At 43.9% G+C, this 27,992-nt stretch overlaps 1 protein-coding gene across 3 annotated transcripts; it reads right to left on the bottom strand.

Moving 5' to 3' along the window:
* Positions 1–26: 26 nt before the first annotated feature.
* LOC133513642 (cytospin-A-like) lies at positions 27–27,945 on the bottom strand. 3 transcript variants are annotated; one of them, XM_061844592.1, is made up of 12 exons: positions 27,656–27,945; positions 26,289–26,414; positions 23,581–24,174; positions 23,377–23,429; positions 12,757–13,253; positions 5,476–5,560; positions 5,330–5,396; positions 4,809–4,869; positions 4,621–4,717; positions 3,865–3,981; positions 1,553–1,612; positions 27–1,455 (listed from the first exon to the last, which is right to left on the bottom strand). In XM_061844592.1, the coding sequence occupies exons 2-12, from the start codon at positions 26,326–26,328 to the stop codon at positions 1,366–1,368; spliced, it is 1,761 nt and encodes a 586-aa protein (XP_061700576.1). In that variant the 5' UTR covers positions 26,329–26,414; positions 27,656–27,945; the 3' UTR covers positions 27–1,365. The 3 variants fall into 3 exon arrangements, with proteins under 3 accessions (XP_061700576.1, XP_061700575.1, XP_061700574.1); XM_061844591.1 differs by having other exon boundaries at positions 5,476–5,572; positions 26,289–26,480; positions 27,656–27,943; XM_061844590.1 differs by having other exon boundaries at positions 5,476–5,572; positions 27,656–27,942.
* Between the last annotated feature and the right edge of the window lie 47 nt (positions 27,946–27,992).

Consider the following 27,992-nt stretch of genomic DNA (forward strand, 5'->3'; position numbering starts at 1 on the left):
CTTTAATATTTACTTCATATCAACCTTTTATTTCTTTGGTATTAACACTGGTTACTTATTAACATTTTACAATGAAGGATTGTCAAATATTTGGCATGTACATGTTACCACCAGTACAAAGTTCAATTTCAACAAGTAAAAAAGGCATTCGCTGTGTCAGTATTAGTGTGATGGGCGCGCAAGCGTGCGCTGCCTTGCATATGACCCCCCCTTAATGCACATCCCTGAGCATTTACCACTGTCAAACCTGGACACTTCAACCTTTAATAATTCACTTTTCCTGTAACCAAAAAGTCCATACATGACCACAACAACAGTCTGTAATTCCAATTGATTTCTCAGATAAACAAAGTACTGTCTTAAGTGCACGTTGGCAAGAGCGAAAGGTTTCCGCGAAGCTTTACATATGTTACATGATAAATAATAAAGTCAGAAAATAGTATGTACACAATGACATCTGCGTGCAGATTTGGGGCAAAAGCATGCTTCAATACAGTACTCGTTGTGTGAGTTTAGTAGCAGTGTGGAGACATTTACAGTACATAAATGTGCTTTACACTTTATTATAGGGCCTGACCAGAATAAGGTAACTTTCACTTTGAACACAGTACTACAGCATGCCCCTAATATAAGTGTATTAATTTTTATGAATGAATGATACAAACATTTTACTCAGAGTGAGATATGAATCATAATTTAAAAACATGCTAATGAAATGTAATTAAAAAATAATTGACAGGATTTGATCTTAGACTGCATTATAACTACATAACGGTTAATCACAGATCATTTTTCTTTTTTTTTTTTAACTATTAAAAATGATTTTACAGTATTGAGGAAACAATCTGTACCAGCTTTCTAAATGATCCTGGTAACCTCTGGTACAATTTATCCGTTTGAGTACAGTATTAAAAAAAAAAAAAAGAAAAAAAGTACTTCAGAGTATGATTTTGCTTTTTCTCTTCGACAGATATTACCAAAATCGTTTTGAGTTTTAAACATTCTTTTTGCTTTTTTTTTTCTGTTAAAGCTTTGTATTTACAGCGTTAGAAACAACTTTAATAAACAATTACTGTACATTCAGTATACACGGGGAAAACATTATACTGTACATCACAACACTGCACATATATACCAGACATAATGCTTTTTAGATGACTCAGTCACTACAAAGTCACATTTCTTCACACAGGATTATTTTTGTCTTCAGTTCAAGATAAAAAGGCTAAAGGTTGTAAACTTTTTTTCTGAATGAACCAAATATCAAGAAGAAACCCATAAAGCCAAACAGTCACCACCGTTATGCTTAGTTTGGCCTGATATTTCAACTGAAGCAATAGCATTGACTTTTAGTACCTTCATCGGTCACATCTCAAAGTGACGATACATGCTTTCCACATAGTTTAGGACCCTTTGCCAGTCAGGACCACCTGCATGCAGCATGTCATCAACGGTCTGTTGAACAGACAATTAGTGTTTGTCATACAGAGTACAAATGATTATTATTAACAGCCTTCAACAACAAATAGTCTATTCTGGATGAGTTTCTTACCAAAGATTGGGCGATCCCAACACTCTCCCCTGTTTTGAATGCGAGACTGAGATTGTCCCTCTGCGAAGAAATGAAAACTATGAACCAGTGGGCTATAAAAGATTCAGAAAAAGTTGCATATTTTATGTTTTTGTGCTGTTTCTGAAACACCTTAAGATGCCGTAAGATGTCTATTAATGGATTTTTTTGTTTTGTTGGGTTACTTAAAGTCAAGCTTTATATGTTGGGATGGAGCTCAGTTTATTTAGCCTAGGAGGCAGAAGAAGCTATGAGCGTCATCGGCGCATTTACAGACACACTTCAGGTGCATCTATTTGAGATCAAATCATATGTAAAGCATTCATTTTTATGTTGTTATTAATTTGAAATGATCATAGTTTTCTGTTATACTGTATTTACAGTTTAAACTATCAATACTGTCTTGGATGGTAAAAATGTTTTGAGGTGGTCTCTATTATTCTACGCTCATCAACCACAATATATACTAGAGCTTTAAAGTGATACTTAATTTTGATTATCACAAGCGTGTATATATTTTAATTCAACATGACTGTATACTATTCCATTTCTAAAATGTTACTTGACTTGTTTTAGCTACCTGAGAATAGGATTATTACTTGTCACAAATGAGACACATATTATTAATTAAGGATATATCATTTAAAGGGCATTATCAGACAAATAATTACAAGAAAAGAGTTATGTTTAACGGTGTTAGTGTGAACACTTTTTTTCCTCCCGCCGTTCACTGATCATTACTAGTCTTTGTAAAGAGAATGTTGAATGCAACTCTTGTCCATATTTAAACTCAGATGGAGGATTCCATTATTCAAGTTAGTGAGTGTTACATTTACGACAAATTGTTAATCTCCTCTTATCTTTAATCATACTGCTGTCGAATTGTATTACATCATCCAGAAAAGTGTTCCTAATACTTTGGTTTCATCGCAGTGCAAGTGTTGACCTGGGAAAAGACATATTTGACCCATAATCCTCACTCAAGTTGTGGTTGTGCTGCCAACTATCACAGCTAACTTTGGGCGAGAGGCAGAGCACAACCTGAATTGCTCGCCAGTCGACTGCAGGCCACATATAGACAACCAACCATTCGCACTACCATTCATTCTGGACCTATGAACAACTTAGAGTTGGAAATGTTGGAGAGATGGCCACGCATGCACAGGAAGCGCATGCAAACTCCACATGAGTCACATAACTGTGAGGCAGATGTGCTAACCATTTTTATGATATTACGAATCGAAGTTTTTACACACTGCACTGCATGGATGAAGGCAGCAGGGTGCAACTGTCCCTATATTTGGCACTGGTTGCAAAGCTACCGCACAAGAAGTGTCCTGGTGGCTTTTTCCACTGGTTTGGGTGTAAAGTATGCTGTAGCTCAGCAATGTGTATTTGTCACCATTTGAACAGAAAACCCTGGCTTTGCTTATAACAAGGAGGCGGAGGGATGAGATGAACAACAGCTTAAAAGGAGGCTAAGCGTTCATCTGGTTCTAATGGCAGGCAGGATCTGGATGAGTTTAGGCTCGTCTGTTAACTACAGCTCCATGAAAACCATTTAAAGGCGAACTTCAGGCTCAGCTGGGACCAGCTTCTTTTTAGCATATCATGGTACATTGTGTGTCTTTTGTGCCAGAGTTTGGGACACTGGGACACCGCCTATGGTGCTTTCACCGTAGACAACAAAAGGTGTTTTGCTGTTAAAGCTGAAATCCCTCCACCACTAGTTCTTGTATTGGATGTGCCATGATGTTGTCACAGCGGGCAGTTCCTGAATTTAACATTTTCTAGTTTGGGTGCGCCCACCTGCCTAAGTTTGCATGGACTGTTTGATGGCGCAGTGTACCACACTAAGTACATTGTATGAAAGGCCCGTTACACCACATATTTACAACATACTACACAGTTTGTTCACTGGTTCCATGACTACGGTATTTTTAATACACGAGAAATGTCCATTTAACTAGTCAACACTAATCAAGGACGAATACAAACAATTATAATCATGATAATAATTAGTATTATTATGAGATACAGCAATTTCAAGTTATTACTAAAACTCTTCATTATAAGCTCAGCATTGTGAAAAGGAAAGTGTTTGCTTGCTTTTATGATTAGCAGAATTCCACAAACAAATATACAGCAATATGTACAGTATGTGGTTACACACTCTCACCATCCCCTGAATAGTATTCCCAAATACTGAGTTATTGGATTTTTGTCCAAGGCAACCAAATTATGAATGTGTTTGCAACAACATTATTAACAACATCCAAAAGGACCAATCTTACCTTGTTATCTGGAGTGAGGCTGCTGTAAGGAATATGTGAGGGGAGGTAGGTGTGGTAAACAGCACAAAAAGCAAGGCCATCCACCCAGCTGCTGCTAAAATTGGTAATGTCAATATTCTAGAGAAAAAGAAAATGAAATGAGAATGCTCAAGTTCGTGTCTAATTATATCACATAATGTGGAAAAATAGACAAAAGTCCCATCATGCCCTTGAAATGTAGTCAGTCGACTCACTAATATTCAGACATGCAGTTGCAGATATTTTTACAAAGTGCGTCAATTCGTCTTTTTTATAAACTCTTTCATAAAAACACAGGCTGGAACCCGTGAAGTGGGGGTTATTATATACTCAATTTATTATGCCATTTTAGTGAATGAAACAATGGCTGATGAAAGACCAAATACAAATTATTTCAAACTAATATTCTCTGAGCAGCTGTAAATGCAAGCTAGGAACTTGTAAGCATGTACAGTTATATAGTTATCCCATACTACTAACTACTCACTCAATAAAAATTGTACTTCATATCTACAGAAGCATATTACAGAAGCGTATTGCTGCCACTCCAGAAAAAAAATATATGTTTCATGTTATAATGCGGATGTTTCATTTTATACCGTGATATGTTTCACGTTATAATGTGGTTAATTACACGTTATAAGGTGAATAATTTCATTTCATTTCATTTAATATATTTTTTTTGGGTGTGGCAGCATTATGCTTCCGTACATAACAAAGACAAGTCTCAAGTTTTACTTTGTAGCCTTGGGTTTGACTCTGACACCAACGTAATAGTGAGTTCCTCTTTGAGCCTCCATGGCGACGCAGGAGCATGTTGAAACCATCCTGGGACCTGAACGAGATAAAATCTTTAGACCTTCTAGAAAATAGCACGGGACCCAAATGTTTGCCTTGAATAGTGTTCTCGTGGATACTCAACTCACCTGTTTGATGGCAGGTCAGAGAGAGTTGAGTTATACTTATTTAGAGTTTCTTCACGTTTCCCTGCAATCAAAAAGTACTTCATTACATGACAGGCAATTAAATAATAATATTCCGTCACACAGAGAGGTTTGATTTCATAGTGTTAAAAAAATGCATCCATCCATCCATTTTCTGAGCCGCTGATCCCCACAAGGGTCTCTGGAGCCAATCCCAGCTATCATTGGGCAGGAGGACTTTTTGCCAGCCAATGGCAGGGCACATGGAGACAGACAAAACTCGCACTCACAATCACACCTCAGGGCAATTTACAGTGCCCAATTAATGCATGTTTTTGGGATCTGGGAAGAAACCGCAGTTCCCGGGGAAAACCCACACAGGAATTGAACCCCAATCTTCAGAACTGTGAGGCCACCGTGCCTCCAGCACTAAAACATGCAGAGAAAAACTCATGCTGAAGACAGTCAAAGATTATTTAAAAGATATACTTAACATGGTCAAAATAAATTTTAAATTGTCACACCTGCATCCGTGTTTGAACGGCTTTCTTGTTGGTCCAGACCTCTTCGTCCTCTAAACTGTACCATATCCTTAAAATATATACATCTATTAAAATCATTTTGAAGAGCACGTCTTATTTAAAAACACTGTGAAGGCAAATGATCTTACCTTATTTAATGATTCAGATGTTGTGGAAGTGGTTGACAGGGAAGTTCCATTCTGTAATGTGAGGGAATCCGAGTACGCTGGTAATCTGGACAGATTTCTGTAGTATTATGCCACAGTAGAAGAAATCAAATGAGATTTTTTTTTTGTCCATCTAACGCCTAATGTGGCATTAAAAAACCTTTGTCTTCGGGTATGAGACTACACTACTGCAAACTCCAACATTAAAAGTAAAATTATTAGAGACAAATTGCAGTTCCTTCACAAATTGTTTGAGAGGCTATCGCTGAGATAAAACAGCAATGAAGGAAATGCACTGAGGACAAAAACATTATAAAATACCATTGCAAATTCCTAGACAAATGCCAATATGGAATGAATAATATAAACAGCATAAAAAGTAAGGAAAATTGTGGTTGGTAGATAATTTCTTTGTTATAACAATGCTTCTTGGCAATAAACTACTCAAGTGTTGGAAAGACCATTGTTTTTGCAAATGGTGTGACTTTTGCAAGGAACATGTATTTTTGGCATGAGCAGCAGAGCTGAGTATGTGAGTTGTGTCAAGGATCATTTGCCAAATCTTCTCTACCAGTGCCAAACACCTTATTTTGCGAAGCCATTGACTCTTGTTTTGAGCTTTTGGAACCCCCATACACTTGTCAGCATGAGCCTTGGGACCATTGGTCAGTTTTTGTGTGCTCCAAGAATACTACATTTCATTGATATGGAGAGAGCCTGTGCTTCAGGCTACTGTTCTGCAAAACCAATATGTGGCTTTTTTGGAATCAGCTCTTGGACCAGCTCCAAACTAAAGGTCCATATGGGGGATTTCACAGACAGGCCATGAAGTGTGCGTCCAAAGATCACACCCGAAGAAGACATCCTCTCAACACTGAGGTACCATAGACTGTCTTCTACAAATTTGAACTCAAAGTTTGCGGAATGATATACAGTAGATGATGGCTCTCTGTCGAGGCAATCAGAAACAGACTAGAGGCAGTCAATCTCTGGTCTTATAAGGCAGCCAGAAGGCCTACCATGGCAGGCCCATTTGTTCTGGTGTCAGTAACACTGGAAACTGAACATGTGAAGGAATGTTATGTTCAGAGAGGAATCCAGGTTCTGCCTACTGTAGCTGGATCATAGTTTGAAAGTAAGGAAAAGACGTTGAGAATGCTTTGGTGCTGAACTGACAGAGTAACATCTTTTGGTGAAGGCAGTATGATGGTGTGGGGCCACATTTCCTTAATTTCCTTCTAATGAGGATTGTCATCATTGAAGGCAATCTGAATGAATGAAGAGAAGCACCAATTTTTAATTTTGCAAGCAGTAAAAATCACACATTACCACAGTCTGACCGAACCCTCAAGACAACAACACTCAACTTCACAAGGCATAGTTTATCAAAAAGTAAAAATTTGGAAGTAGAAAGGATGGAATGTTCTAACCTCAACCAAAGTCGACACTTGTAGGATCGGCCTGGGCATGCTGATTGCAACACAACCATATTGGATGATTTGGGACTAATGAAGTTTCAAGATTGGGATGCCATCCCACAACAGTGTATGACCAGACTACAATAGTAACCAGCATGAACACACCATACTGAGGCTCATGGTTGTAAACTTAGATCATTCCAACCGCAAAACACCAAATGAGAGTCAAGGGCAACAGCAAAATAAACCGTGTGGCATTAGCAGAGTCTTTGGCATTTTCATGGGCGCAACCCACAAACTCAGCTCTGCTGTTCATCCCACAAATGCGTGTTATTTACCAAAATGGAACCATTTAACTGCAATAAACAGGGTTTCTATCACAAAGATTTAGTACCAAGAAACATTGCCACAACAAAGAAATCTGTCACGGACGAGACTCGGGGGTGGACCCAAATGCACGACTCAGGTGAGAGGTAAGCAGTGCGGAATAAGCCTTTATTCGTTCCAATGTCGGTTACCAGGGAGTCAGTCCAAACAAGCAGCAAGATCAGTAACGGCAGGCTTACGGGGTAGGTCGGGAGACAGGCGTTGGTCGGTACACGGGAGGTAGACGTCAGGAGTACGGTAGTGCGGGAACGAGGCATGAGAGGCAACGATCTAGCAGAGTCTCTGTCGTCCCCCGGGTCCTATATGTACTGGGTCTAATCGGAGGTCATGAGACGCAGGTGTGACCCTTCCGATTAGACGGCCACGTCCAGCCCTGGCTGGAATCCAGGATCATGACAGTACCCCCCCCTCAACGGCCGGCTCTGGACGGCCCAGGCGCATCAGGGTGAGCCGCGTGAAAGTCCCTGATGAGGGAGCGGTCCACGACGAAGCGGGAGGGGATCCAAGAGCGCTCCTCCGGGCCATATCCCTCCCAGTCCACCAGGCACTGGACCCCCCTCCCTCTGCGTCGGGAAGACAGCAACCGGCGCACGGTGTACACCAACCCACCGTCGACCATGCGGGGGGGGCGGGGGGGACTTGAGCAGAGGAGCCAGCGACGACGTGCGATTTGGGCGAAGTCTGCTGACGTGGAACGTAGGGTGCACCTTCATCGACCTGGGCAGTTTCAACGAGACGGCGACCGGGTTAATCACCTTGGAAACAGGGAACGGGCCAACGAACCTGGGAGCAAGTTTGCGGGATTCCGTCTGCAGCGGGAGATCTTTGGTGGAGAGCCACACTCGCTGTCCCACTCTGAGCTCTGGTGCGGCCCTCCTCTTGCGGTCTGCTGCGGCCTTGTAGGCGCTGCTCATTCGCAGCAGTGTCCTCCGAGCTGCTTTCCAGGTCCGTTTGCAGCGTCGCACCACGGCCAGGGCCGACGAAACTGTGGATTCTGTGACCAGTGGAGGAAACAGGGACGGAGGATACCCATGCACGACATGGAGTGGAGCCATACCTGTTGAAGCGGAGGGTAGGGAATTGTGGGCATACTCCACTCACTTGATGTGCTGGCTCCACGTGCTCTGGTCCCTAGATACCAGACATCGAAGACCGGTCTCTAATTCCTGGTTAATCCTCTCAGTCTGGCCATTAGACTCTGGGTGATGACCCGATGTCCGACTTGCTGAAGCGCCGATGAGGTTGCAGAACTCCTTCCAGAAACGGGCGCTGAATTGCGGACCCCTGTCCGAAACGATGTCCTGGGGTAGACCGTAGTAACGGACGACCTCGTCTAATACCAACTGGGCTGTCTGCTTGGCCGACGGGATCTTCGGGAGCGGCACGAAGTGGACCATCTTGGAGAATCGGTCCACTATGGACAGCACCACTGTGTTCCCTTGTGAAGGCGGCTGGCCGGTAACGAAGTCCATCGCGATGTGTGACCACGGACGAAAGGGGATGGACAGGGGTTGCAACTCACCAACGGGCCGTAGGCGGGAAGTTTTATTGGCACCACACACCGGGCAGGCGTTGACGAACTCCCTTACATCCTTGCTGAGGTTAGGCCACCAGAACCTTTGTTCGACCACTGACCGTGTCTTCGCCATACCCGGTTGGCAGACCGTCTTGTTGGTATGGGCCCAGTTGATGACGTCTCCCCGCAGAGATGGGATGACGAAGAGACGGCCCGACGGACAATCCGCGGGTGGCGGTGTCTCTTCCAGGGCCTCCTTCACCCGCGACTCGATCGACCAGGTGAACCCGGACACGAAGCACACCGCTGGCAGGATAGTAGCGGCGTCTGAATCAGTGCGCCCTCCCTCGTGGATCCGCGAGAGTGCATCCGGCTTGCCGTTTTTGGAGCCTGGGCGGTAAAACACCTTAAAGTGGAAGCGGGTGAAAAATAGAGCCCACCTGGCCTGACGGGTGTTCAACCTCTTCGCGGACTTCAGGTATTCAAGGTTCTTATGGTCCGTGAAGACAACGAACGGTACTTGCGAGCCCTCCAGCCAGTGCCGCCACTCCTCCAACGCGCTCTTGACCGCCAGCAGTTCCTTATCTCCCACGTCGTAGTTCCTCTCTGCCGGGGTCAACTTTCTAGACAGGAACGCGCACGGGTGAATCCTTCCATCCCTGGGACTCCTCTGCGACAAGACTGCTCCGATTCCTGAATTCGACGCATCCACCTCCACCACAAACTGGTTATCGGGATCCGGAATAATGAGAACGGGCGCAGTAGTGAAACTTGCCTTGAGCCTGCCGAAGGCCTCCTGGCAGGTCCCGGACCAGTCGAAGGTGGTATTTGGCGAAGTGAGCGAATGCAGAGGAGCGGCCACGGAACTGAAGTTCCTTATGAATTTCCTATAGAAATTGGCAAATCCCAAGAACCTCTGCACGTCCCTCCTGTTGGTGGGGGTAGGCCACCGCAGCGACCTTCCCGGGATCCATCCGTATCTCTCCCTCAGCCAGGACGAAGCCCAGGAAGGACACGGATGCCTGATGGAACTCACACTTATCCATATTCACGTATAATTGGTGCTGCTGCAGACGCCGGAGCACCTCTCGGACTTGTTGAATGTGAGAGGCTAGGTCTGCTGAAAAGATGAGAATGTCATCCAGGTAAACAAAGACAGATCTGTTCAGGAACTCCCGGAGCACGTCGTTAATGAAGTTCTGAAAGACGGCCGGAGCGTTTGTCAGTCCAAAGGGCATCACAAGATACTCATAGTGCCCTGTGGGGGTGTTGAACGCCGTCTTCCACTCATCCCCTTCCCGAATCCGCACCAGATGGTAAGCGCTGCGCAAGTCGAGCTTGGTGAAGATCCGGGCTCCCTGTAGGAGTTCGAATGCTGTAGAGATAAGCGGCAAAGGGTACCTGTTCTTGACTGTGATGTCGTTCAGTCCTCGGTAGTCGATGCAGGGTCGCAGCGTGGAGTCCTTCTTCTTGACAAAAAAAAAACCCCGCACCGGCTGGTGAAGATGAGGGGCGAATGAGTCCGGCTGCCAGCGAGTCCTCGATGTAGTCCCTCATGGCTTGATGCTCTGGTCCTGTTAAAGAGAACAGCTTCCCTCTGGTAGGAAAGGTGCCTGGCAGGAGGTCAATCGCGCAGTCGTATGACCGATGTGGCGGCAGAGACTTTGCCTTAGATTCAGAGAAGACCTCCCGTTGGTCATGATAGCAGGAGGGCACTGCGGTCAGGTCCAGGGTGGTACCAGGTTCTGTTAGCCGAACCGGCGCGACTTGAATACCCCTGTCTCTCCGGACAGCGAAACAACGACTGAGACAGTCCTCACCCCAAGTCTTGATCTGACCCGTGGTCCAATCTATGTGCGGATTATGTTCTTTGAGCCACGGACTGCCCAAGATGATGTCGCTACTACGTGCGTCGAAGACATGAAAGCTAATTCGCTCCGAGTGAGCGTCCGGAAAGCTCATACGTAGCGTCTGAGTACGATGTGTAACCCGACAAAGGAACTTGCCGTTGGCACCATAGGCGTGACGAAACCGTTGCATGGGGAAGGTTGCCGCCCCCAGCTCCTCGACCACGCGGGGATTTATCAGGTTAGCTTCCGACCCAGAATCTATGAAAGCCGTCACAGAGCATGAACGGGAGTCCGTTCCCAAGGTGAGGTGAAGAAGGGACCTCCCTGACCCCGTCGCGGTGTACCGCACACTCACCGGAGTAGCGATCCTGATGTCAGAATGCCCTGGTCGAGTCGGGCAACGGGCGATCAAGTGTCCCAAACGCCCGCAGTAAAAACAGCGTCCCTCTCGTCGCCGACGTAAGCGCTCCTCCGCTGAGCTGCCAACCCCCTCCACTTGCATGGCTTCCGGTGAAGCTGACAACACGGGTGGCCGGGAAGTGGAAACAACCGGACTGCGACTCTCCCTCTCCTCCTCCCTCAGACCCTCCATCTGTCTCTGCACGGTGAGGCGCTGGTCCACCTTGAGGGCCAATGCGATGAGGGAGTTAAGCGAAGGCGGAAGATCCATGGCCACGAGGTGACCACGGATCTGTGGGGGCAGTCCCTCGTAAAACGCGTCATGGAGGGCTTCCTCATTCCAGCGGCTCTCGGCAGCCCGAATCTGGAACTCAATGGCGTAGTCGGACACGCGGCGACGCCCCTGGCGAATTGTCATGAGTGACGACGCCGCCTGGCGTTCCGGAGCTGCATACTAAGACACATGGGTGAGCGCGCAGACGAAGCTCGCCCATGAGCGGCAGGTCTCCGAGTTACGGCTCCACTCGGCGGTGGCCCATGCCTCCGCCCTCCCTGTCATGTGAGAAATGACGAAGGCGATCCGGGAGCGGTCCGTGGGAAAAGCGGAAGCTTGCAGCTCAAAGTGGAGATCGCAATGCGCCAGGAAGGGCTTGACGTTACCAGAGTCGCCTGAGAACCGCTCTGGTCGAGAGAGCGGAGTGATGGTGGCACGGGGAGGCACAGGAGCGGCCGCGCTAGCTTGGGAGGCTAGCCACGGTTGCAGCTGGGTGCAGAGCTCCTGGATCTGGTGAGTCATACCCTGGAGAGCAGCCTCTTGCTCACCCAGGCGTTTGCCCTGCACTTGCAGCGCACGGCGAATGGCTTCAGAGTCGGCTGGGTCCATGTTCTTGGCTAGATCGTTCTGACACGGACGAGACTCGGGGGTGGACCCAAATGCACGACTCAGGTGAAAGGTAAGCAGTGCGGAATAAGCCTTTATTCATTCCAATGTCGGTTACCAGGGAGTCAGTCCAAACAAGCAGCAAGATCAGTAACGGCAGGCTTACGGGGTAGGTCGGGAGACAGGCGTTGGTCGGTACACGGGAGGTAGACGTCAGGAGTACGGTAGTGCGGGAACGAGGCATGAGAGGCAACGATCTAGCAGAGTCTCTGTCGTCCCCCGGGTCCTATATGTACTGGGTCTAATCGGAGGTCATGAGACGCAGGTGTGACCCTTCCGATTAGATGGCCACGCCCAGCCGTGGCTGGAATCCAGGATCATGACAAAATCGACCGAATGTAGATTTCTTTACTTTTTGTGCTAGGTTTATTGTATCCATCCATTTTCTGGACCAATTTCATCTCCAAAAAGGGGGGCATGCCAAAAGAAGTTTGGGAACCACTGGCTGAGGACAAGATAAATGCTTATTAATTTTTGTGAGGAGACTCAAAAAAAGGTGCAGATGTAAGAATTGATAGCTTTAGTCTGTCTTGCAACACAACTTTTAACAGTATTTAACAGCAGCACCCTTTTCATTTTCCATAATCCTCAATCCTGCCCACAAACTAAATAAAATAGATTGACTCTTTGGCCTTTGGTGAAAATCTGACACTTTTAAGGCCTAATTTTCATTTAGCTCTTGCGTTGGCTTTTAATAGCTAATGCTGTGTTAGCTAATGGAGTATTTATATGACTAAGAACTGTTTATCTCACCTTGACCTCTCAGTAGTTGCTGTCCTTCGTGCCTCATCCAATCGCACCTCCTCCCTCCTCCTTCCTTCATTGGTTACATTTCTCAGGTATCGTTTAGTGACAGCCACACAGTCCTCTTTGACAACACTTTTCACGGTGTCATTTGGACACCCCGCCAGCCGGTACACACCGCTCTCCTTGCCCCTCTGACCCCCCTCGCCGCCGTCAGAGTTCTTCAATGCTTCGGTCTTCTCTCCTTCTTGGGCATTAGTTTTGTCTGGAGTCTGACTCAGAGTAGCCAACCTCTGCCTGCTCTCCTCCAGCTCCCCTCTCAAAGTTACAAGTTGCATGTCAGTCTCCTTCTGTCTGTGCAGGGCAGCAGCCAGTTCCCTCTCCACCTCTTTATTAGCCGTCCGGAGGGCAGTCAACTCCTCTTCGGCCTCGGCTCTTAGACGGTCAGCCACTGACACCGCCACCTGAAGGTCGGCCTGAAACTGCAGCCATTCCGTTCGCTCGTTCTGAATGAACAAACATAGTTTAGATACTTTTGTGCTTTCAGATGAAGTTTTTCCTTTGTTTGATTGTTAGCGATGTCACCTTAAATTTACTTAAAAGATTTCTTGTGGAATGAGGTGGCATCAAAGAAATAAAATAAATTTAGTCGACTATGATAGCAGATTTCTATTTCTCATCAGAAAAAGTGACAAACCACAACTGAGGACTGAGCCATTTCTCAACTTGCTCTTCTGTCGGCCTTACATTTTTTAGGTTTTGGGTTTGAATCTTCCTCCATCTTCCTCCCACATCCTCAAAACATCCATGTTAGCTACCATAAAGACTCAAAATAGAGGCTCACTAAATGTTTTTGAGACAGAGCGCTACAGCGATTCCTCGGTACTGAATAATGTGAAGGTCTACCAGTTTGATAAATATGTTGAAAAAAAAATTTGCTGAAACTATTCTAAGGTAATTCTTCCCACTGTTGTCGCGCCCAGTAGCTTGAACGCTAGAGTTTAGTCATATGCCAAAATACCTTTAAACTACTGTATAGCCGCTATGGCTCTTTTTTAATTGCCAGTTTCAAATTTCCGCAGTGGAAGTGTGATATAAAAAAGAAACATGTTAGTGATCCCCATTCTAAATTGTCCATAAGTGTAAATATGGGTGTGAATTATTGTTTGCTGGATGTGGCCTGTAATTCGATTGCCACAAGTTGGATAGGATGCAGCTCACCCATAACCCTAATGATGATAAGCAGTATAGAAAATGAACAGATTTGTTTGTGTGTGTGTCTGTGTCATGCTGTTTTTGTTTTCCTTTATACTAAAAAAGTTTGAAAATATCTTGCATGTCTTAAGCAAAACTCTTTCTTTATAAACCTGTATTACATTACGCAACTACACAAAGAGAGGAAATCAATGTGAATTCAATGATCTACTGTTGCAAGCTCTGATGGACAAAATGGGAGGCACATCTTTTTGAAATATGAAACCAACTTTGAAACCACAAAAAAAGATGTTTGTCAAATGATTAGGAGGGAGGTGAAGAACATGTATCCTTAATACTTGTACTCTATCTAAATACGGGTTTTCCTCTCTTTGAGGTATTACCCATTTGAGCTACAGGGTTTGATAACAATCAAGCTGAAATTGTTTCTATTATGATTGTGTGATAGAACTTTGAGCGCAAACCCTCAGGCACTCACAAAAAAAAAAAAATGCCCCTTTTGGTAGTGACCAAAAAATGGAGCAGTCACAAGCGTAAAAGTCAAGCTTCAATGAGAAATAAGGGAACAGTGGTACATATTTAATGGAGGCAGCAGACAGACAGGGAAGCAATATCACCCAGATGATTTTGAAGTTCACTGAAGGAGCACAGGGGAGAAAGGTGAGTAATTAGATGAACAGCGGATGGAGATGAAAAGAAGGAAGTAATAACGGAGCCAAGTCAAAACTCCGAAGTCTGACCAGTGACTCAAGACCACAGCTGGACCCCATTATCCTCAACAGACACATCTCACATTTCTTTTCGCTCCCCCACACACACATTCCTTACTCGATTTCCTCACCACCAAACTCCACAATCAACTTATCTGACATTTCAGTTTATTGCAGTTTGACACTCTATACAGGAAACATGTCAAACAGCCTGATTAAGACCCAGTTCTATATTAAAACATTGCCACTTGGAGGAGCTTCGTGTAATCTTGGCTATCTGGGCATGATCACTCCAACTGGAGCAAGTCTGTTTAAGGAAACAGGAAGGGGTGCTCCTCAGTTCACACTGCGATAAGGGTGTGGATTGTCAGGATGAACACACAGACCCAAACATAGTCCCGGAAGAGCTGACCCATGGTCCACAGCAAGACCAGATGTGGTGCAAATCTACACAGTGCACAGACAAATGCCTAGTTTGACATCAGAATTTTTGGAAAATTCTCACAAAGCTATTGTTCAGTCCATCTGTCTCTGGTTGTCTTCTCCACCCAGTTTCTCTCCCTCTGTTTTGACACATTCTTGGATAAATATCTGAACTCTGAAAGTGCTTCTCCCTCAAAGCTTTCTTTAGTCTCTTATATGGGCCCAAAATGAATCAAAGAACATTTAAGTAAACCATGTTCCTTTTACCTGAAAAGAACTTGGGAGATGAAACAATCTACATTGAATGCACACTGATATTACACTGGAAGGGGGGGCAAGCAAATGCTATGTATTCTACAGTGTGTGTAATTCACCACGGTGTTCAGATCCAACATCACAACTGCTTCCTCACAGTCTAGACAAATTCAATACTTTTTTATTCCACACAACCTTTTCAACCTCAACATAAACTTCAGTTTAGCTTATGGTCAGGCAGCAGAGGTCCAAAAGAGACTTTCTGGGAATGACTAGCCTGAAACTGGTCGCATGGAACTGATGCCAAAGTTGTGTTTTGAAAAATATCCAGAAGGGAAAAAATATGATTACACAGGCAGAAATTGAGTATTTTCATTATTGTTTGTTCAGACAATTGAAGACAGATGGTGCACATACAGTAAGTGCAGACAGATTGCCCATAATAGGATCTACTTTATGTTGATATTGCTTATGAATGCGACTTCATTTTATCAACATTTTCCTAACCACTGCACTAAAAATACTGTACATTAAGGCAATTTGTTTAGTAGACTGTAAGGGTAAAATAATTGGTACACAATGCCATTAAAGGATGTGCAAATACAAAAAAAAATGGGTGTTTCAGCTCCAACTTCCATTTACTTCAAACACTTTGCAGTGTGGGAATGTTTGTCCATTCATTCCAAAGAGAATGTGTGAGGCCAATTGTGACTGATGATGCAGAACATGGCTCTCAATCTCATTTCTAGTTCATCACAAAAGTGTTTGATGGGGTTCTCCCACACCAAACTCCTTCAACCAAGGACATCGCCTTGTGCACTGAAAACAGCTTTTCCCAAAGTGTCCCAATAAAGACGATGAATGGCAAAATCAATAAAAAAAAAAATGTGCACTATTTACACTGTAACTGGTGTACTTCCTCTTTCTGATGGCACTTTAAAGGGGTACAGTTAGTCATTCAAACAGTCTCATGTGTGAGACAGCCATGCCAGTTTTTCAACTGAACAATGGGATAGAAAGGATTGTGAACAAGAGACTGATTATGTTGATCTATACTTCCTATACCAGCTAAATATTTATGGTTTGACAGTGGTGACATTTTTGAATGAATCGGAAATATTTTGTGTTTTTCAGGCAATTCTCAACACTGGAAACAAGACCAGTAAGAATGGGTGAAGTGGTTTTATATCAAGTTATGTCACATATATTTGTAATATATGCCGTAACAAAATGTTGTGGCTAGTGATGACATACCGGCTTAAAACTTTGACAAAAAAATATGAAAGTTGATCCAAAAAATTCCATACCCGATCAGGTGGAAATTCAGTAACTGTTGCTTGAAGATGAAGGAGCAGTGCAAAGTAAAATCTTGGGCAGAAAGAAGAGGAAAACACAGATCCTAGACCTGAATTTCGGGACATGGAATGTTGGGACTATAACAAGAAAAAACAGGGAGATGGGTGACATGATCATTAGGAGAAAGGCTGTTACTGTATGTTGCTTGTCTGGGAAAGCCAGTGGAAAAGCAGTAATGCTCGAGGTTTAGGAGCAGGGTTCAAGTTAAAATGCTAGAAGCTTAGGAGAGGGGTTCAAATTATTTTACCATAGATGGGAAGAGGAACAGAGTAGGGCTTTTTTTAAGGGATGTGTTGGCCAAGAATGTCCTGTAGGTGAAAAGCGTGTAAGATTGAGTAATGAGGCTGAAATTTGAAATTATGTTTCATGCAATTAGTGGATATGCCCCAGCGATAGCATGTGAATTAGAGGTGAAAGAAACTCTGGAAGGAGCTTGACGAAGCAGTTGAGAGCATCCTTGACACAGAGAAAGTGGTGACTGGTGCAGATTGTAATGGGCATGTTGATGAAGAAAAAAAGGGGTGAAGAAGAAGTGATGGGTAAGTATGGCCTCCAAGAAAAGGCCTGGAGGACCAGATGGTGGTATACTTTGCAAAAAAGTATGGTAATGGTAGTAGCTCAGAAGAGGCAGAAACTTGGAGTGATCTACAAGAGCGGAGGCAGAACCACAAAGGAGGATCACATCTTGGGCAAACAATGTAATCTGAGGTTTACTGACTGTAAGGTAAGAAGACCAAGGTGTTTGAGGAAGTTGAGAAAGGAAGAACGTTGTGGGGTTTTAAAGAATAGGTCTGACAGGCTCTTGGTAGACAGGAGAGGAGCATCCAGAAGACTGGAGGACTACAGCCTAGGTGATCAGAGACAGAGGTCGGAGAGTACTTAGTGTACTTAGTGTAATTAGTGTACTTGGTGTGGAGAAGGACACTTGTGGGCGGAGCCTCAAAGTACAGGAAATCATACAATGAAAGAGGCAAACTTAGAAGTGGGACAGTGAGAGAACTAAGGAGAGGAGACGAAAACACATTTCAATGTATTTTGATGTGAACAATTTTATCATGCTTATGCCTGACCTCTTTTAAACTAATTAAAAAAAAGTTAATCTTATACTTGCATTGTATTGCGATTTTAGTAAACTGTTTTGTAATGATTTTCTGCTCTTTATTTTTAAAAGCATATATATTTAAGTATACTTGAGTTACCTCGTGAATGTAATACGCTGTCTAAATAAGGTTCCTTGCCTTGCCTTGTGTTATAAAGGCAATTTTCCATGTTCCCTCTAAGATTTTTCAAAGAATCAACCGAGGCTTCGTAGTACAGTACATTGATTCATTGACTGAGAGTTATATCAACAAGTGTTGGAATACCAATTAAAATATGAAAAGAAAAGGTTTCTGACAAAGGCTGTGGTTATTGAAAAGATTTTTGTAAAGATGCAAGCACTAAAGCTGATAGAGAAGGACAAAGAGCTGGAGAGATCACTGCAGAAAACATTTCACTTTGTCAAGCTCTCATGCGCAAGAATGAGTGGGCGGCTCGGTGATGAAAGAATTGAAGATAATAGAGAGGCACAATTAGGGGGAGAAGTCAGCCACAAATTATAATTTTTTGTCCTCTCCTGTGCATTTGTATGTGTATATTCCCGAGTCCCCTGTCTCACGTGTGCAGACATAAACACAAGTAGCCAGTGTTATCAAGCGTGTCAGCCGTCACCCCCTCCCGTCCCTCACTTAACTGAATAAAACAAAACAAGTTTTGTCTCCTGAACACCCAATTGTGAAACCGCCTCTGCACTGTTATTCCCACCTCCTCCTTCCACCAGCTCCCCACAAAAAGGCTCCGGGGACAGCCGAGCAGACTGAGTGGGTTCATAAAGTTAGGCTTTGCAACTTCTATTGGCCAAGAAAGGCCTCATGTAAACAATATAAAATTGCCTCAAATTCAAATACACTGATAACTCTCAATGCTTTGTCTCCCTGTGGTCTATGCTGGCCCATGCAGGGATTACATTTGCAAGCCTCTTGAGGCGTATGAGAAAGTGTAACAGAAAGGAAGGAGACATGAAACAGAAAGGAGAGACTCCAAAAAAGATAAATAAGCATGTGTGATGAGATTGCGAACATACCATAAACTGAAACACTGCATGGGTCCTGTGCATCCCATATGTTCAATTACTTATCTCTTCTCAAGATGCAGGATGCACATTTTTGCACTTACAAGACATAAATCAAATACTGTACTGTATTCCTGGGTCAAACAGCTCCTTAAAATGTTTATAAAATATACAGCCAGTTTTTTTTATTACTATTGACGGTCTTACAAGCGTAAAAGTTCATTTAATACAGTATAATTATAATTAAAGTGTGGTGGCAGTCTGAAATAATTCCCAAAGGAACTCAGGGCTGATTGCCTTCCACAAATTTGTGGTGCGCGGGCCACCATGATGTAACCATGAATTCTGCTCTTGAACAGAAAATACTAGAAGACAATGTTTAGCCTTCAGTTTATGACCTCAAGCTGAAGCTTTTGCATGAGGACACTGGTCCAAAACACATTTTCTGAATGGCTTTGAAAAAAAAAAAAAACATAATGAAGGTTTTGGAGTATGGCGAGAGAGCCATCCATCCATTTTCTTCTGCTTATCCGAGGTTGGGTCACAGGGAAAGTAGATTTTGGAGGGACCCCAGACTTCCCTCTCCCCAGCCACTTCCTCCAGTACTTCCCAGGGTATCCTGAGGCATTCCCAAACCAGCTGAGAGACATACTCTCTCCAGCGTGTCCTGGGTCATCCGCGGGGTCTCACTGTAGGATCTTCCCAGAAAACCTCATGAGGTGAGGTGTCCAGAAGGATGCCCAAGCCACCTCACCTAGCTCCTCTCAGCGCAGAGGAGCAGGGGCTCTACTCTGTTGTATCTGGAGGCTTGTTCTTTTGGTAACGGCCCGCAGCTCGTGACTATAGAAACGTACACTGACCACTAAATGGAGAGCTTTGCCTTTCAGCTTTGCTCCTTCTTTACCACCACAACCCGATACAAAGTCCGCATTACTACAGACAGTACACAGATCCACCTGTCCACTTCCCGTTCCATTCTTCCCTCACTCATAAACTATTTGAACTCCCCCACATTGGGCAGGATCACATCCCTGACCTGGAGAGGGCATGTCACCTTTTCCAAATGAGGAGTGAAAGTTGGAGATCACAGCTTGATGAAGCCAACATAAGAACATCATATGCAGTAAGTAAAGACCCCTTCTATGCCTCAGCAGTGCCTACAAATTCTGTTCCAAAAAATTGTGAACAGAATCAGTGACAAAGGCCAGCCCTGGCAGAGTCAAATTCAGACTGGAAACAAGTCCGACTTACTGTCACCAATGTGGACTAAACTCTGACACTGGTTGTACGGGGACTAAACACACAGTATCAGGGGGTTCAGCACACCATACCCCCAAAGCACCCCACAAAGTAATCCGCAAGGGACATGGTCGAATCCCATCTCCAAGTTCACATAACAAATGTAGACTGGTTAGCAGAAGCCCAATGGACCCTCAAGGACCCTGCTGTACATGTTGAGCTGTTTCACTGTTAAATGGCCAGGACGAAAACCACAATGCTCCTCCAGACTTTGATATTCGACTGGTTGCCCCTTTTAAAAATCCATAACGATAGTCCCCGATGACCATGCAATGTTGCAAAAGTCTGTGCCTACTGAAATTCCCAATAACTTGACGTTGGTTAAACAAGGTGGACTATCACCAACTGGCCCTTTCATGACAAAGTTAAAAAAAAAAAAAAAAAAAAAAAATCAACTTCCTCATCTGTCAGCAGGCTACAAAAAAAACTGCTTATTAGTGTTTAAATCATAACAGTGGCTCACTCTGAACACACGCACACAATACGGGGGCAGGGAAAGGGTAAAAGAGGTTGGCAGCCAGGCACAGGGCACATAGAAGAAAACAACCATTCACACTAACATTCACGCCTATGGGCAATTAGGAGTCTTCAGTTAACCTACCATACATGTTTCTGAGATGTGGGAGGAAACCCAAGTAACCAGAAAAAACCCACGCAGGTAGGGGGACAACATCCAAACTCCACTGAGACAAGCCCAGGATATTGAACCGCGGTCCTCAGAACTCAGGAAGTTGAGTTATGTTTGTCACAATAATAAACACGTGTAATCGCTCATCCACAAATGCACCTCTAACAATTCACAAACATATTGTATACTTACAATATTTTGTTCATTTATTTATTTACAAATGATGAGCCATGATCAAGGCACCATTAAAAATCCCGTGTATATCATGGATATATTTGCGGATTTGAAAAACACGTATGAATCGCAGGTATACTTGTGGATTTGAAAAACACATGTGCTAATAACTTTGAGACATACTATATCTCTCCCCAGAGGGGCATCGTCAAAGTGCAGACTTGAATCAGATTGAAATCCAGTGCCGTGACTTTACACGCTCGAAAAACCCGTTGTTTTTACTGAAGTCTAACAATTTTGCAAGGAAGAGTGGGGTCAAATGTCTCCACAAAGTTGTGAGAGACGCAATACAAAATGTTTGATTTCAGTCTTGTTCCTGATGAGGATGTCCCAAACAGTCATTAGGTTTAGGATGCCATTTTTTTTTCCACACTGGGCCAGGTAACTTTTCATATTTTCCCCCTTAATATACTAAATCAACAACAAAAAAAATCATAAGAGCTGCAAATGGAAAAGCTAAGAAGGGAGGGCCTATTTTGGGTCACACTCCATCTGTTGTAACCTGGGGGAAGCTGAGAGCCTCAAGCTGCTGTCCAAGGGGAGTGGTCAGGATTGGAAACAGGAAATCACAGAAGATTACAACATCTTCAGAGGAGTGGCAAACATCTAAGCAAACGGGAATGCTTGTGGACATTCCTTACTAATATAATGAAATTGGAAGAATCAGGACAAAGGTTTCCTTCACTGTAGAATTGCGCATTCTCGTCAACTATTACAGTAAATCTATCTGACTCCAAAAGTATGGTTGAAAGAGAAAGAGTTCCAGCCTCTCACAACAGTGAGCAGGGCCAATTTCACAGCTTACTGGGATAGCGAAAGAGGGTGTGTTGTGGTGTCATTTCCAGGATGAATAATTACAACAAACATAGACCATATGTCAATGACATGTCTGCGAAGGGACCATTTGAAAGCATCCATCTTTCTATTTTCTGAGCTGCTTATCCTCATGAGGGTCACAGGGGTACACCCTAAAGTAGTTGCCAGCCAATCGCAGGGCACATGGAGACAGAGAACAGTCGCACTCACAATCACAACTAGGGGCAATTTAGAGTCTCCAATTAATGCATAGTTTTGGGATGTGGGACAAAACCAGAGTACCCGGAAAAAACAGGAACACGCGGAAAACATGCAAACTCCACACAGTGGAGGTCGGGTTTTGAACGCCAGTCCTCAGATCTGTGAGGCCAACGCTTTACAGTTGCTCCACCATGCCGCGACATTTTGACCACTTGCTTGAATTTCAAAAACACTTCTGAAAGTGGAAGTTTTTGAAATGCCAGCATAATCATTTCAATTTAAACACTCAAATTACATATATACACAATGTTCCCTTGAGACAGGACTTTTAATTCGTTCTGTGGCCATACTTAATTCAAAGCTCTCGTACATCAAATAATTTTTCCCTACTGAAATTAATTAACCATTAAACTGTTCCAGCCTAACGCTCCGAAGATTTCCCAATTTTTGTGTTTTTGTCTTTTAATATGGAAAAAGAGAAATAAATACAGGAATATTATACTTTGTAGGACAGCACGGTGGGTCAGCTGGAAAGCGTTGGCCTCACAGTTCTGAGGTCCTGGGTTCAATCCCGGACCTGCCTGTGTGGAATTTGCATGTCCTCTCCGTGCTTGCGTGGGTTTCCTCCGCCCACTCCGGTTTTCTCCCACATGCCAAAAACATGCAGCATTAATTGGACACTTTAAAGTGCGGCTGTTTGTCTCGATGTGCCCTGCGATTGCCTGGCAACAAGTTCAGCGTGTACCCTGCCTCCTGCCCGATGATAGCTGGGATAGGCTCCAGCACTCCCATGACCCTTGTGAGCATAAGCAGCTCATAAAATGGATGGATGGAAAATATTAACAGTTTGTGCATCACCATTTAGTGCTGCAATCCATTTCATAGGGCTTCTCCTTCTTGTGTGCTCGCCTCGGTCACCAGGAGGCATTGTACTATATTACGGAATTGTAGGTCCAAACAAAGCAGTATAGATTTCTTGTAGTAGTACTCAGTAATTTGCTATCGTAATGGTAATTTTTGGGGATGACGGAGAGAGTATCATTGTACTATCTGTCTACATATCTTGTTTCAACATGTGCTCAAATATGCATTGCTTAAAAGGTTGTAAAATTGTAAGTACTGATAATAACTTTAATAGCATGTAAATAATGGGGTTTTTCATTAACCTCATGCTAACTGGTGCTGTTCTTAAGGTAACACATTTTTTTATTGTCTTTACTGTTTACTCTGAAAGTAAACTTTGAGAAGGAGTGACATTAAACAACTTGAAGCCTCTTTTGTTCTATATTGTGATACTGTATATATGTATATGTAGCCCGTCTTTCGCCTGAAGTTAGCTGGGATGACACTTGTAAGCACAGACGACTTGAATAACAGAATACCTGCATTGCACTCTTCAAATTCTTCACTTCTGCCTGGAGATGTTTCAGCATTGCTGATGGAAGAAAAATGTCAGATAATGACACATGAATACAAAACCAGAAAAAGGTCAAAAAAACTTTTTTGCTTTCCGGTACAAGAAAATAATGAGCCGATGATGAAACAAGACATTGCAATGGCCAGACAAATATTCTTTCAAGGCTTACCTATGACATCTTTGGGTCCATGCTGACTTTCAGAGGTCCCTAATGTTGCCCGCCACTCGTCTAACAGCCTTGCCAATTCCTCTGACTGGACATCTCTGGACTCAGGTAAGAAAGAGTGACTTGGACCGTTGTCCCTCTCTCTCCATTTCGGCCCAGAGGAGCTACACACAGCCGGTGAGGAGCTACACGTAGAAGAGATCTTTGTGGGGCTGACAGGCACACACTTGGCCTGTGCAACCCCACTCCGAGGTGGAGAAGTAGAAAGACCCTCATTCCTGCCCAAAGTAATGTGCCCTTTCGCTGATGATGTACTTTCTGGCTTCGTGGAGACCGGACTGACTGCTGAGAGAGTTGCTGATCTGTTTGAGCTGTGCCGTGGAGGAGGAGGTCTCCACTCAGGAGAAGGAATGGCAGAACTTGGCTGGGATCTCTTCACAGCGGAGGATGCGAGCACCGAGACGGGAGGTGAAGGTAAAATCGTACAGGGAGATTTAGGTGATGTGGGGGGAAGGAGCTCGGGAGCACCAGGTACAAATCCAGGTTCGTCACTTTGTGGGGAAGCAGGAGGAGTGTGGAAACTATCCAAGTGGTTCCCTGGGAGAAAGAACCCAAAATTCAGTGACATGTGAAATTGTTCTATATTGCTATTAAAACACACAATGAACCAGAATTTGTGTTATCAACTAATTTTGCGGGAAAGGTGGGTCTACCTAAAAATCCAGTCCTAAAAGTCATACAATTAGTTGCCTTATTTCCTTCATTTGTTTTTTATTTATCGATTTATTTATTTTAAGGAAGCTGAGACATGCAGGAGATATTAAAACAAACTCGACAAACCACTGTTCAGAGGCCAGCTTTTTGTGAAGTAAAAATTAATAATTTCCAAACGTTTTTGACCTTAATGTGACCTACAAGCAGTACAACTCAGTTGTGGGTCAACATACCTCTGCTACCGTATTACCTCAGTTATTTGTATTTCTGGAGATTTCACTATTTGTTTTTTTAACTGAGTTATAGAAGGGACAGCACATTGGCCCAACTGGTTAGAGCGTCTGGCTCGCCGTTCTGAGGACCCTGTTTCAAGTCTTGTCCTCACCTGTGGGGAGTTTGCATGTTCCCCCCCAGGCCTGCGTGGGTGTTCTCTGGGCACTCCGGTTTCCTCCCACATTCCAAAACCATGTGTGGTCAGTTATTTGAAGACTCTAAATTGCCCATAGATGTGAATGTGAGTGTGAATGGTTGTTTGTTTGAGTGCCCTGCGATTGGCTGTTGACCAGTTCAGGGTGTACCCCGCTTCTCCTTCAAAGGTAGCTGGGATAGGATCTAGCACGCCCGCAACCCTCGTGAGGATAAGTGGAACAGAAGATGAATGAATTAATGATCTATAGAGGTTATTGGTAACGGGGTGGATTTTTAAATAATGTTTTATTGTATGTTGGTTTCATTTGTTGAAATAATGAACGCTGGCATTTAAAAACAGGGGTGACTAGAGATTATTAGATGTGCTGGGTGTTCATTTTAGCGTACTTGATAAGTTAAAGTTTAAATATTTCAAAGTTGGCTGTGCATCCATCCATTTTTCCAAATGTGGCTCATGGAGGAAAAAGTTTGGTCACCCCTCGTCTAATCCAGAGATTTGCATTGATATTGCCTTTATATAGTCTTAAAGCAATGATGTTACACAATTTTAAGGTACATTATTTAAAGACACACTAACTACATTCTTTTTTTTTTTTAACCAACAAATTAAAAAAAAAACGTTTTCGAAACAATGTCACCCAATTTGAGGTGACAATGTTACAAATCCAATATTCTCATAAAACACATTCGACACATTTACCAGGGCGTGTCAATACAGTTTGAGTGGGTGTAATGAGATTGTAAAAAAAATGAGTGTCATCGGGAAATGATGTCATGGAAGAATGACTCGACGAAAACATTTCATTGGTCACTCATCTGGCATGTCATTGAAAACAACATTCAGTGAGCTGCCCATGCCAGTGGGAATTCTTTAATAGTGAGTTTGCACATCGGCAATGTCGGAGCAACATCGACAAAGCACATCATTCAGGAACAGAACATTTCATTGATAACCCTGCCATACAACACCATGGCACAAATCACCAAATTAAATAGAAAAGCATTGAGCACCAGCTCTCCTTGTCCCTCTTTCTTCCCCTTGTTTAGACAAAAGCCCCGTGAATTTCTTTTAAAATGATGTGAAAGCTGAACTATGCACCAACTCATTGGGAAAGAATGGGAGGATTGTTTAACAAGTTTCTCAAGCCTCCCTTCCCTTTTTATTTCTTCATTCCAGACCTTAATGTGCTCGTCCATCCATGCGCATGGGTGGCAGACTGACGAAATGACTGTGTGCGTGCGTGCGTGTGATTGTGTGACTGAGCGTGGATGTCAGATAGCATTAAGCCTCTATGATTAATCCCCTGCCCTTGTGCTCAGCCGGGGAATTCTGCCGATTCATCACAGCTGGCCCAAATGTATCACATTGGGACGCGAGGAGAATGACCACTCACTGAGCAACACACGGGAGATCTGCCAAGATTCCTGCCTCCGCATCCACAACCGTTCTACTTGCTACCACTTTTGTCACCTTTCTCTTCCTGACTGGCCCCCACGCGTCCTTCTCTCTGATTTATGCATCACGTGTGACATCAGCTCAAAACCTGCCGTTTCTGTCAGTGACCTACCGGAGATTCCATGGCTGTCCTTGCTGGAAAAGCTACCCATCCTGCAGTCAGTTTGGCCACAGAAGGGTCCTGCTGGTACTTGCTCCTCTCCTGCCCAGCCCAGATCAAAGTGGCGGTGAGGGTGACCTGCACATACATCACATCCGGCCCAGATGATAGATGAGGTCCTACCACTTGGCCACTGCAGGTAAACTGAAAAATAAACCAGTGACTTAAAGCCTCTTTAAAACATCCAGCCATCCATCCATCCATTTTGTGAGCCCCTTATCCTCATAAGGGTCATGGGAGTGGTGCAGCCTATCCCAGCTATTATGGAGCAGGAGGCGGGGATCTGATCTGGTTGCCAGCCAATTGCAGGGCACATAAAGACAAACAACTGTCACTCTCACACCTACAGGCAATTTAAAGTCTCCACTTAATAGATAGGTTTCCAATGACATTACCACAGTCCTTCGACCAATCGGATACAGAAACGATGGAAAAAATCTTCACGCTTCACCTATCACCTGAGTTCTCTGACCTCTATGACACACAATATGCCGGAATTGGAAACCTATCCATTCATGTTTTGGGGAAGTGGGAAGAAACCCACACAGGCACAGGGAGAACATGCAAACTCCACACAGGCAAGTGGGGCTGGGATTTGAACCCCGGTCCTCAGAAATGTGAGGCCAACGATCTAACCACTTGCTTCATCGTGCCACCCTCTTTAAAACAATTCTTACCTAATTCCCTTTCAACGATAGCGGCCTTCAGATGTGACTGGTGGGTCTAATTAGGATTTAAAACGTAGAGCTCACATCATCAAGGATGAGATCAGGGCAACTGCATCTGTTTAAATTAGGAATGTCCAAAGGTTTTTTTTTTTTTTTTTTTTCCCCCCCAGCGAGCGAGGGACACATGCTGAAAATGGAAGAGGGGGGGGGCACATCACCTTACATTTATGACCCACGCTACAAACTATACCAACAAACAATAAGTTTAGGTCTAGGTCTAGTTAAACAGATTTCATATGAATCTTTCATTTTTACCTTTCTATTTCATTATTCAAAATAAATGTGTCATCGCCCTGTCTTTTGCCGCAGGCTGTGTTTAATCTCATTATTAGAGTATGGAGACCGGGCCATTGAAGAAAAAAAAAAAACAACCCTCCAAGCCAGTCCTTTGAAGACATTCCTGTTTTAAAGCATTTCAATGAGAAACAACTCGCAGTGTGCATGTGCAGGCAAAATCCCACTAGTTTAAACCATTCATACTTTCACAAATAAAACTTCCCAAAGAAATATGGCAAAAGTGCTGTTACCAACCTAGAAGAGAAAATAAAGCATCCAACTAGTTTGACGGATTGATAATGAATGAACACAAACCTTTGAAAGCGGAGAAACAAATCCAAAAATCCGTTTGTTGGTAGTTTGGTAAACTCGTCTCCACCACGCGCACTTCGTCGCCGGGTCTTCTCAAAGTTTTTACATCGGTTCTAAACACACTTCACTTCCTGTTATGTGTCTGAGAATAATCTTAAATGTCAAGGAAACACCTCAGGTAGCGAAACAACGATCTGAAATGACGCAAACCGATGAGTGACCGTGAGGACTTCTGCTGTATACGTCCACCAGAGAGCAGAGTTGAGCTGAAATTAAATACAAGATCAATATATCCATTCATCCATTTTCTTTGCCGCTTATCCTCACGAGGGTCGCGGGG

The sequence above is a fragment of the Syngnathoides biaculeatus genome, chromosome 15 (genome assembly GCF_019802595.1).
Source record: "Syngnathoides biaculeatus isolate LvHL_M chromosome 15, ASM1980259v1, whole genome shotgun sequence".
Classification (NCBI taxonomy): domain Eukaryota; kingdom Metazoa; phylum Chordata; class Actinopteri; order Syngnathiformes; family Syngnathidae; genus Syngnathoides; species Syngnathoides biaculeatus.